Below are 12,003 nucleotides of genomic sequence, written 5' to 3' on the forward strand. Positions count from 1 at the left end.
CTCACCCCTGCCAGGATCCTCCTCCTGGTTAGGAGCTCACTGAACCATGCATGGCAACATGGTATACCATGATCCCAAGTGCCTCTAACTTGTACTTGGGAGCTGCCCATCAGCCTGGGAATCCCATTTATCAAACTGTTTCTTGGTAAGGCTCAATCCACATTCGTGGGCTGATTTAGATGGGACCTCTTGGCGACTAAAGCTAAAACCTGTCTCCATGATGCACTGGGAAAAACAGAGGGAAGGGCTCACAGATGCTGTCCTCCCTAGAGAGTTCATAAACATGACTGGCATGGGGAGAACTGAGTCCAGGAGAAGAAACGGACTCAAGGAAAATGGGAGACTTAGAGGGTGGGGAGCAGAGCGGCTGTGCTTCCTCCTGATGGCCCAATTCCTGAAGGGGAGAGACCACAAAGTGCTATGGATGTGTTCCCTTGTCAAGATTTTAAGAAAAGCTCAGCCTGTATGGCTGACAGGTAAGAGAATAATCCAGGGACCTATGATGTCATAAAGGCCATGTGAAGGGGCTGTTTCAAAGAGGAAGTGGTAGAAATGCTGTGAAGTGGTGTGAAATGTTGTGGAGAGTTCCAGACAGCTGAGGACTGAAAGGTCTTCTTTCTATTTGGCAATGGGTGGTCACTGGTGACTTTTATGAAAAACTGTGGAGGGTTGAAGAGTGACTGAGAAGAACTAATGGAAAAAATCCTTTTTTAAAGAAACTTGGGGACTCCTGGGTGGCTCAGTCAGTTGAGCATCCAACTTCAGCTCATGATCTTGTGATTCGTGGGTTCGAGCCCCACATCAGGCTCTGTGCTGACAGCTCAGAGCCTGGAGCTGGATTTGGATTCTGTGTCTCCCTCTCTCTCTGCCCCTCCCCCACTCATTCTCTGTTTCTGTCAAAAATAAATAAATGTTAAAAACATTTTTTTAATAAAAATTAAAAAAAAAAAAAGAAACTTGGCTAATAAGGAAAATGTATAAGGGGCAACATACCCTAAGCGTTTTGCTTTAGTCTTGGGGAGACCTTTGCTTGTTTGTAGGCTATGTGGAGCACCAGTGAGAGGGAAGTTAAGACCCCAGCAAATGGGGCAGTGGATGAGGGGCAGAGCAAAGTCTTGGAGGCCATACAGCAGGATTCAAGAAACAGAACACCCAACAGGAGCAAAAGGGAAGGATGTGAGGAGGGATGTAGACACAGACGGATGGGAAGGAGAAAGGAGCCAATGGGCAAGGAGGTTCTTGCTTTAGGGACTTTTCTGTGAATAGGCAGTGAGGTCAGTCGTTGGCTGAAAGCAAAGATGAGGGGCGTGGACAGAGAGCAACGCAATCACATCAAAGATACCCATTCAATGCTGACAGCCCATCTGAGGGTGTCAACTCTGAATCTGTCATGTTTAGCAACCCAGGAAGACAGAGCAGCAAATAAGCTGATGCAGAAAATGGAGAATGGTTGGCAGTTTCAGGGGAAGTTTTGAGATGGAGAGGATAAGAAAGTTCAGGATGCTGATAAAAAAGGTCAGTGTGTGATGGGCCACAGGTTCAGGGTAGGGAGAGGAAGCAGCCCACCAGGAGAAGGCTGAAAGACTGGGAGAACAAAGAAAGAGAGAGAGGGGGTCAGGAAACTGAGATAAAGGAGCAGACATTTAAATAAACAGCAGGGAGGGAGGGAGAAGCAGAAGAGGAAGCACAGGGCATGGTGACCCAGAAGGTGTTGGGGGGTTCAGAAGGGAAAACTACAGGGGGCATCCTGGAGTCAGAGAGGGAGCAGAGCGGAGCCCAGGAACAAATAAGGAGGGGTCTAGGTCTTAGGAGCAAGGCAAAGAGCTGTCACCAGAAGAGGGCACAGGGAGCCAGAACCCACCGAGTCTGATGGTGAGGACTGCCTGGTGCAGAGCCTACAGAGGGCCCAGCAGCTGCCACTGTGGGAGGAGGACCTGCAGAGGGTATAGTTGGCAATTATTAGGAGTCAGGTAGGGCCAGCCTGCCCACGTTCTGGAAGAGGACTCTGCAATTCATCCTGCAGCAGTGTTTGCACTGAAACCCCCCCTTTGCCTCCACTGAAGCCGCTTGGCTCTCCTGTTTCTCCCACGTCCAAGGAGCCCAACTTCTCCTCTAGGACTGCATTCTATACTGTGAGGCCCCGGAACTTGCTGTATTTCCATTTCATGACTTTGTCAAGGGCCAAAGGACTTGCCTGACTTCAAAAGGGGCCATTGTGGGAGTGAGTCACAAGCAGGAACAGCTCAGATGTTAAGGAAGAGCCACTGAAGTCAGTCACTCAGCTAGCAGCTTTTTTTTCTTTAATTTATAAAAAGTCATGTTCTGTTTTCTGCATGCAAAACAAAACAAAACAAAAACCATGACACAAAACATTGGTGCTAAGTACACAGGAAAAGCCTGGGGGAGGGCAGTGGTGTGGGGTAAGCAGTGCAGGGGTGGTGTGGCGGGCCATGGCCTTGCACCCTTGCAGGGAGGATACCCTACATCTGCTCAGGTGCCGAAAGTGGGCCTCTCAGCATGCAGGGTCTCTGCGGTGGGAAAGGAATACGTGACTCTCGACTACGTTACTACGATCCCCTGGCCCAGCAGGCTATACCCAGCTAGGAGCTTCATGAATAAAAGGGGAGCTAAGCATTTAGCCCCGCATTTCTGCTTTATATTTGTAGTCTCCGGTTGGTCCTGTGGAAGGATCTCAGTCAGGTTTGAGACTGTCACAGCCCTACCTGGCTATCTGACACAAAGCACCATGATTCTCACTCAGGGAAGGTGGAAATGGGGGCCACAACACAGGAAAGATGACCTAGAGCATGAATTCATGAGGTAATTACAGAGGGAACCTCGCCAAGTCAACTAAACAGAGAAAACAATTCAAACATTGAAAGGAAAGTGGCCAGAGCCCAAGCCAGAGAGTCATGTGAGCCCCAAAGAACAGAGGGCTAGGTCTAAAGATTGCCTGGCTAGTGAAGCACGAAAGACTTAGTTACCCCAAACTGGGAAACGGGATTATGGAAGCCTGTCTGCGCAGGAGAGCCTGGCAGGTGCTGGTGAAAGAATGGCCGGTGGAGGATGGCCTCTCAGCCTGGGTGGCAAAGGAAATGAGCAGCACCACCGACTGACAAGGAAAGCAGAGCTTTCTCTGAGCAGAATGTTCCCCTTAACAAAGGCCCTACAAACAACAGCTTCCTTAAGTTTCATCTTTTAGCAAAAATAAAGCCAAGCCACAACAAAGTGATGTCTCTGGGCCAGGCCACTGAAGCGCCAGGTCTGCAGCTCCCCCAACACCATCAGCAATAGGGTCCTTCTCAACCAAGTCCTGGCTGAGGAAGTAGCTTGACCCCCAGCATCTGCCTATGCAGCCTTCCCCAAACACCCCACACGGACCATGAAGATCCATCTCCATCCGAGATAGAGTCTGAAATTCCTGTTCCCATGGCTTCTAGAACATTTCCTTCTGCATTCTCGGAGCAGTGATGTCCTGAAGTTGCTTCAAAGTCACTGAAGGACACTAGCTTCTCACCTGTCAGTTTCCTCTTCTCTACCCTAGACAGAACTTCCCCCATGAATGATTACACCATGCTCCTGGCAGTCCCTTTGGCCTTCTCCAACCTCCAACAGAAAAGGGCTGCCAGTAGAGTCCTGAATTTTTTGGGGGCTGCAGACAGCCTGGGGGTGAGTGAGTCCGAGAACTCACTTCTGATCTTTGGCTCTGCGAACGTGGAAAGGCTGAGAACTAGGATCTCTACGACAGAGGAGAAGCCTAGCACAGCGAGCCAGTTCTGGGTCACTCCCCTTGCCCAACCCAACTCTCAGGTTTACCCAAGCAGAACTCGGGCTCCAGATCTCTGAGTGGAGACAATGAAGGGATGGCCACTGACAATCACTTCTAGGAAGGCAGGTTCTGACACTAAAGAAGAGTTATTAACCCAAAGTAAGTGGCACAGAGGACAGGCTCTGAAGTTGACATCTCCTTAAGCCTGTACGTCTGAGCCTGAAGCTGTCGGTGGTCCCTGCACAGCCACCTGGCCCCGTCAAGAATGCCATACATACCACCTAGAGCACTTTCATAGCGGCCACCTAAGTCAACATCGGGACAGGGAGCATGAGAAACAAATACCCTGAAAACCGTTAGAACCCGAATAGGCACCAATTGAGACCTATGGCCTCTGGAAGCCTCCATCCCCCTGCCCAGGGCAGCTTCCTGTCCTGGCAGGCCAAGCAAAGGCAAACAGTGACAGTCTTTGGCTGTGCTGGGCCAGGGATCACAGGCCTGCCATATGTCAGAACCTCTCTCCCTTCTTTTACCCTCTTCTGGACCCAGGAGGACTTCAGATAGATACATTGCTCCTGAGCCTTGCACACTGAAAGGTGAGAAAAGTCTGCTCTCCTTAGCAGAGAGCAGTCACCAAGGAAGTTAAGTCCTCCCAAGCCTGACCAGACTTGGTCTTGTCAAGTGGACCCCACACATCTGATTTTTCTGGTAATAGGGAACACCTCCCTCTTTGCTGTTTATTACTGAAATCTTCTCTGTAGTGGATGCACTATGGCTCCCAAATGAATGTTGTAAGATGCAAACGGCAAAGAGCACTACACAGCTCGACAAGACTTGTCTCACATCCACGATCTGAAGAGAATGAGCTGAAAGGTGGGGAGGAGTGGTCAACAGGATGGGGCGCCAGCTGCCAGAGTGCTCGCTGTACCGCCAGCTCTCACACCTGGGAGATGCTGCTGGCCAGGCGGAACGACATTCTTTTTGCTCTTTCATTCTCCTGAAAGAAAAAAAATATGTGTGTGTGGAATCAAAATAACCAAAGGTAGTGCTTATTAACGTGCAAAGGCAAAGTGTCCAGACTGGGACTCCCCAGAGCCAAAGTGTTTTCCTCTGCCCCAGGAATGCAACAGCAAAACTCACTGCAGCCACTAAACATGGTGGGCCAAGTGATGTAAACAACTGGGGATGGCTGCACACAGCAGGCAGGCAGGCAAGACATTTCAGTGGAATGAAACAGCACTGAACTGTGTCCCATGTCTGCATATGTGGGACCAGACACAGGTCAGAAGCGCTCTCTCTACTGTAAGCAACACCTCTCCCTCCTTCTCTACACCAAGGGGCTGAAAATATCCCTTCCTTTCTCCCAAACGGAATTTGAGACCAGGTTCTGAGACCAGATGTTTCTCTTCTTCCGGGGACCACAGTGGAGAAGAATCAGCATTGAGCTGTGAATCGGGAGACCTGGCTTCCCACCCTGATTCTGCTGTTAATTTGCTGGGTGACCCTGGGCAGACGCATCCACCTCTCTGAGTTTCAAGCCTCAGTGGTAATGAGACTTGATGAGCCCTGCACTGCCCTGACTTCCTGTTAGACTACAGGCTTGGGAGCAAGGGTTCCTTCTGAGCACTCTCTGTGCCTCCAGCAGCTTTGCTTTAGGCTGCTCTGTACACGCTGCTTGGGTGCCCCCTGACTGCCCACCCACCGGCCCCACAACCTGCCTGCCAGCTGGCAGCAACTCTTTACCATATGTCGCCGCCGCCTCTTGGGTTGGATGCCCTCCTGCACGTAGGGGGGCCATGGGAAACCCTGCGGAGTGGAATACCCACTCTCACTTGACACCTCCTCGGAGTCTGAGTCCTCCTGCCTTGGCTGGGCAAACCGTTTCTCCGGGTAGATCTCCTTCAACCAGCCCTCAAAGAACACTTCCAGGCAGCGGCCGGCCTCTGCAACCTCTGAGTCGGGCTGAAGGGGAAGGACAGCAGTGATGGTCTGGCCCGTATCCACCACCCCATCTCTTCCAGGTCCCTCAAGAGCTATACAAAGAGCACAAAGCCTGGCTAGGTTTCCTGGAGGTCTAGAATGTGACATTTTCTCCTGAAGACTCAAGATAACCAGTTTAGTACCATCTCTTCAAGCAGAAGTGACCCTGACAGTTACCCACAGAGGGCCAACCACTAGCATTCCCCCCTTCTTCCTTCTGAGTCCACACTGAGGCCCAAGTGTGGGAGAGAGCTTTTAAACACTCACTACGGGAGACCCTAAAAGGTTCCCATGTCCTTATGGCAGCTCAGGACCAAACCTGATATTCCCCCATCCAGGCATGAGTCTTGGGGTCACTGGGAAATAGAGGAGGGGGAAAACAGGCAAGACATACATAATTGAACTTCGCACAGTTCCAGAACATGAGGCGGACGTCTGACACCACCTCCTCTGGGGTGGTGTAGTGAGCTGGGTCCTTCTTTTGCAGCTTCCTCCGAATGATTGACAGGTCCATGGGCCTCTTGATAATCTGGTAGTAATGCCGAGCCTTGGGGGAGCAAAGAAGGGGAAGCAAAGCAGGAAGAGAGAAGTAGAGGTACAGAGAAGAAAGAGGGAGAGATGGAGAATGAGTTGAAACAGATGTGAACGGACACAAGAGAACAGCAGCAAGAAGGAAAGAGAAGAAAGGAGACAAAAAGGGAGAAGGAGGAATGTTTCACTGTCAAGTCAGGTGTGGTGTAACAGCAGCTGGGCTGGGGGGCTGCGGTGGCCACACTGAGACCGCTAGCCCATGCACGGATTAATCAGACTTCCAGCGGCCATGCCCTGAGCCCGCCCCAGGGTAGCACTTGGACTCACACCCAGGCCCAGGGCCCTCGGAGCCGGCAGAAACAGGAAGCCTTCCTTACCAGCGGGCTGACAGGTTCATGGAAGGGCAGGCTGAGGCTATGGCAGCACAAGGACAGTACCAGCTTTTCACACTTCTGCAGAAACCAGAATGGCAGCACGTTACTTCGGCCTGGCCCCATCTCAAGAACTGAAGACAGTGACCCTGATAACTCCGGCGGGGTCAGCTCTGTCCCACAGGGCGTGGGCCAACACATTAAGGCACAGCACAGCCTGCTAGACTAGAGGAAGACAGCTGGCAGAGGGGAATCCATAGCAAAAACCCCCACGGGCCAAGCTGTCAGGCAGAGCCCAACAGAGAGATACCTGGAGAGACTTCCCATCCCCCTCAGAAAGGCCTCAGCCCCTGGCACAGGGAGGCTGCCCCAGGCAGGGAACCTTGTTTTCAGAAACACCTCCCTACCTTCTGGTCATAGATGCTCAGGCCAGGAGTGGCCCGCGTTCCAGGCTGATTATAGCGGGCATTCTCACAGTCGTACTCCATCTCGGGCTGGGTCAGGCTGCGGCACAAGGTACATACCCAGTCTCCCCTGCAGAGGCAGATGAGGCCAAATTAGGCATCAGCAGGTGGCCCAGAGCCACCTCCCCTCTCCCTCTGCTCCAAGATGGGGGCAGAGAGAGAGAATGGTACGGGAGACTCAGTCCCTAGGCCTGCCCTGTAGGGAATGGCTTCCTAACCACAAGCTTTAAAGAAATTCACTAACTTGGGATGGAGTGAATCCAGAAAAAAATTGGATTTAGCAAGGGGCTGAGAGAGGAGTATGGGGACAAACCTGTGTGTGTAGGAAGAAACTGGGAACAGAGGAAGAAAAACAGCCCCTCAAATTTCAAACACCTTCCTATCCATGCATAGAAGGCACAAGGCAGTAGGGCCACTGACTCACATACCTGCAATTCATGCAGGCCCAGGGAGGGGAGGAAGCCCATTTGAAGGAGCTCTGTGGGCCTGGCCTGGAATAGTCATCCCTGGAAGATCACCCTGCTAGGCAGCCAATGGCCCTAGATTGGCACAACTCACCCGGGGAAGCTGAGCAGGGCCGGCAAGTGGCAGGAAAGGTGGAACACTTTGGGGCAGCGATCGCAGCACAGCAACTCTCCCCCATTGAGGCACACAGCGCAGAAGTCCTCATTCTCTATTGGTACCGGGGGCCCCTTCTTGGCTCCAGGGGTCCGAGGAATGAGTCTTTGTTCTTCAGGAGATGCACCCTCCCCCTCTGGTGGCTGCTGCCCCGCCAGAGAAGTGACAGTGACCTTTCTTCCCCCCAGACTTGGGGCCTGGATGGCATCAGGCATGTTGTTCTGGCTGACCTTGGAGAAGAAGTGAGTCTGAGCAGTCAGCACAGCACCAACAAGTTGTGGGGGGAGGGAGAGGAGGGACTGACAAGCCCTGGCCCCCAGGCCAGCTGAGCCCCAAGAATGCTGAGCCTCCTGATATGCATCTCACAAGCCCCTGGCAGCCGAGGACGAGTCTGGTCAGGCTGCAGCCCCACTCAGACTCTGGACAAGGCCAGAGCCAGAATTCTGAATGAAGTGGAGAAAGAAGACAGGCTCCTAAGGTGGGCCAAGCTCAAGGACAAGACAGAACAGAGTGGTACCTTAATAGACATGCTGGAGGACTCAGTGCCACACTCGATGATCAGCAGGAAGCTCCCATCCTGCTCATTCTTCTGGGGCTTCAACTTGAACACAGGCATCTCTCCCGAGGAGGCAGCACAGATCTTGAGCCGCTCCAGTCGCACATAGGGAATCTTAGGCTCGCTGTTGAAGGGCCTGTGGCAAGAGAGACACCCCTGGGTCTTAGTGGGAGCCTCCTCTGACCCCAGCCTCTAAGTCAGCTCAACCATGATCCGACAACTGAACTGCTGCTCAAGATCTCCTCAGTCCCACCCCATGCAGGCCCATGTTTCTCCCTCCCACCCCCGGCGAGCTGTTTGCTCAAAGAAGAGGGGATTCCTAAAGAGGGAGGACTTCACACAGAGCACATGCCCTCTGGTGCAGGGGCCAGGATAGCTTCCCACAGGCATCCCAGACTCCCACAGGCATTCCAGACTCCCAACCACACAGATCCTACTCAAGGGTCTGGGAGTTGAAGAAGACAGTTGCAGGCAAACTTCTGCTTCTAGTGAAGTCATCAAGTGTGCTAACTTTCTGTGCCAACCTCCCAGGACATGAAGTTGAGGGGTGGGAGAGGGAGGTTGGGCCAAGAGCCTGTTACCTGATACTCTGGTTCCCTTTTGCATCCAATTCCAGGGCTCCTTGTTTAAAATTCTCATACTCTAAAGCCAAAGACAAATACCTGTGACATACATTTATAACAACATGCCCAATACCCATACCTTCCACTCATGTGCTATTCATACCTTTGGCCACACACCTATCATACAACTGTTACCCACAGTGTAATCATTCATAATGGTGGCAATCCTAACACGGCTCTCCTTCCTGAGAGAAGAAGGCCACCTTCTTTTAAAAAGAGAAACAACACTCAGAGGCTGTCTATGGGTGAGTGTTGGGTCGGGTGAGGGGCCAGCTTCTCACCTTCCAAATGAGCTCAGAAATCTCTTGTTTCCCATATACTGGGGTTACGTGCTCTCAGGGGTCATTCTGTCCAGCCTCTGCATTTTCAGCCAAATTCTGATATTCTAGTACTGCCTGAGAATCTAGCTCATACCACATAGGCAAGAGGCTCCCGTAGCCCTACCCTGGGTAGAGCAGTAGAGCCTGTGTAGCTGGGCAGGGGGCAGTGTGGGGAGAGAGGAGGATACTAGCATTTAGTGAGCACCCACTCAGCACCAGGCACTATCCTAGGCACTTTCCTTGGGCAAGCACAGTCCAAAAATTTGATTATTTAAAATTCAGGTTTCCATTATTACACAGTTAATAAGAACCAATCAGTGTTCAGTTAGTCTTTCAGTCAGTGCAAAGAAACAAGGGGAAAATTATTTCATTTTCATTTATTAGATATATGGGAAATAGACGGATCATTACAGACTAAACACACATCATACACTAAACAGAAAAAGTCCCAAATTTTCACTCGGCAGTTGCTTACAAATTTTCCAGCTAGCCCTCGCCTACCACAGAAGAAGGCAAGTCCCATTTGAGAAGGGGTGTAGGTAGCTGAGAAGAGAATCAGAGCCAATCTCCACCAGTCCAAATTCTCTTTACTATGAGGCACACCATAAATCCAGATGACTGCTGGGTGCAAGGCAAGTTCTTGTTACTACAGAGAAAGTCATCAAATGATCTCACTGTAGTTATTTGGCCCAGTAGTCTACAAAGTAGTTACACTAGCCCCATTTACAGAGAAAGAAATCACCTCAGAAAGGTTAGGGGTCTCACACAGGATCAAACATAAAAAGACAGAGCTGGTTTTCTATGATAGATCTACCTGACTCCAAAGTCACACATGCTCTGTTCCCTAAAATATTTTGTCAAGGCTAGCCCTTCTGGGATGAGTTTTAGGATGAGTTCTTCCCGGGAAGAGTTCTTCCTTCTGGGATGAGTTCTTCCTGCTTCCCCCACCTCTAACCCAGACCTCCATGGGAATGTTACGTGGAGCTAAGTCTTGGCCATGCCTGGATCAGCCCCGGCCACAGTGAGGAAAACAGAACAGGTACCAATAAGTCAGTTCTAGAGGGAAGAAGTGAACCGAGCAGAGAGAGAGAAAAACACTGCTCCCTCACACCTAGAGCCTGTCTCCTGACCTCTCTGTCACCTGGGAGTGCTGAGCTCATGTTTGTGGCCAGCACAAATAACAGGCTACTGACTTGAGCCTCACCTTTTGGGTTCCGGTACTGTTGCAGAGCCATGGACGTGTTGATCACTGGGACCAGTGGGGGTTTCTTCACAGAGAGGTTAATTGGCTCCTCTAGTTCTGAAGGGATAGCCAAGTCCTTGGAAGCATCCAGACCAGGGGTTGTGGAGTCTTGTCTCAGAGAGTCAGTGAAGCGGGTAGAATCCTCACTTTCCATCTTTCAAAAGCGAAAGGCCAACAAGAATCAAAGAAATGAGACATTTTTATTGTTACTGGTCATAAAGCTATTAAGCTAAGGCCAGGATAAGCTCTTATCTGCAGCGGCCACCCTTTTGCCCAGTGATGAGTAGAGGGTGTGGAATGGTATTTACCCAGAACTTACCTTACACAGGGCATTCCCGAAAGAGGGGTCAGCCCCATCTCCAGGGCACAGGCTCCCTACAGCTCGCCCAGAGCCAGGACTGCAGCTGGATCCAGTTTCTGGTTGCACGTCAGAAGCTGGAGGCATGCTCTGCAGAGGACAAGTCGCCAGACTTGGCATAGCCTGGGTGGGACCAGACATCAGGTTGGGCCTGGCCTGTGACTGATCACTTGCTAGGCTTGTGATGGCTTGGGAGGAATCACTCATCAGGCTGGGCACGGACTGGGGTGTGCCGCGCACAAGGCTGGGTATGGTCGGCAGATGACCCACTGTCAGGCTGGGCATAGCCTGGTTTTGACTGCTCATCAGGCTGGACACAGTTGTGGGGGTGCTGCTCAGCAGGCTTGGTACCATGTGGGAAGGGGTGGCAGGCAGGCTGCTCACGCTCTGGATCTGTGGCTCTAGGGTCCTTGCCAGCCTGGTAGATGACAGCTCCATCTCCAGTGTGTTGGAAAAGCCCATGATGCTCACCGAAGTGGAGTGCTGCAGGAGTAAAGACAAGACAGAGTCAGGCTCTTAGCAGGGAATGGGGGGGAAGGAGGAGAGAGGTGCAGCCCTCAAGAACTCCCACGCTCAGATTTCACCCTGGCCTCAGAGACTAGTAGTAGCAAGGAACTCACACAGCACATGAAGTCCCCATTCCCATTCCCCTGCACCAAAGAGGCTGGTAGAGAGGCAGGCACAGGCTGAGGACACTGGCGTGCATGTGTGTGTGAATGTGTGTGTGTGAGAGAGAGAGAGGAAGGGAGAGAGAAAGAGGCAAGACAGTGTGGAAGAGTGAGAGATAGCCTACCACCTGACCTGAGGGTGGTATGCGCATGTGTGCATGTGCGCGTGCGTGCACACACACACACACACACACACACACACACAGCCACCATTAGCCCACGCCCCTCAACCCCTATCCAGTACCTAGTCAAAGGGTCAGACTGTAGGACTGCCCTCCAGCTTCACATTCCCTTCTGACTAAATCACTAGTGCCTTCTTGTCCCTTCTGGGGGTCCTATAGACTAGTTTCTGTTACATAAAAGTGGAAGGAAGTTCAGAAGGCTCAAACTCTGATCTGCCTCAGGCCTTCTCTGAGATAATGCCAAGGCTCAGGGAGCCCCAGTTAGTGCTGGGGAACTAATTCCTTTGCATAAAGCCATTCTTTTCCTTTGCATAAAGCCC

At 51.6% G+C, this 12,003-nt stretch overlaps 1 protein-coding gene across 9 annotated transcripts in view; it reads right to left on the minus strand.

Moving 5' to 3' along the window:
• Positions 1-2,278: 2,278 nt before the first annotated feature.
• The window catches only part of TRIM66 (tripartite motif containing 66), a 57,084-nt gene continuing 47,359 nt past the window's right edge, over positions 2,279-12,003 (minus strand). For all 9 annotated transcript variants that reach the window (XM_006937075.4, XM_045038925.1, XM_019812029.3 and 6 more), the window contains 10 exons: positions 10,795-11,316; positions 10,437-10,629; positions 8,871-8,931; positions 8,251-8,425; positions 7,674-7,963; positions 7,059-7,185; positions 6,658-6,732; positions 6,144-6,296; positions 5,513-5,731; positions 2,279-4,766 (listed from right to left, as the gene is read on the minus strand). In XM_006937075.4, the coding sequence (XP_006937137.2) occupies positions 4,707-4,766; positions 5,513-5,731; positions 6,144-6,296; positions 6,658-6,732; positions 7,059-7,185; positions 7,674-7,963; positions 8,251-8,425; positions 8,871-8,931; positions 10,437-10,629; positions 10,795-11,316 (1,875 nt within the window). In that variant the 3' untranslated portion in view covers positions 2,279-4,706. The remainder of the gene's footprint in view (positions 4,767-5,512; positions 5,732-6,143; positions 6,297-6,657; positions 6,733-7,058; positions 7,186-7,673; positions 7,964-8,250; positions 8,426-8,870; positions 8,932-10,436; positions 10,630-10,794; positions 11,317-12,003) is intronic.

Source organism: Felis catus, chromosome D1, assembly GCF_018350175.1.
Source record: "Felis catus isolate Fca126 chromosome D1, F.catus_Fca126_mat1.0, whole genome shotgun sequence".
In the NCBI taxonomy this organism is placed as follows: domain Eukaryota; kingdom Metazoa; phylum Chordata; class Mammalia; order Carnivora; family Felidae; genus Felis; species Felis catus.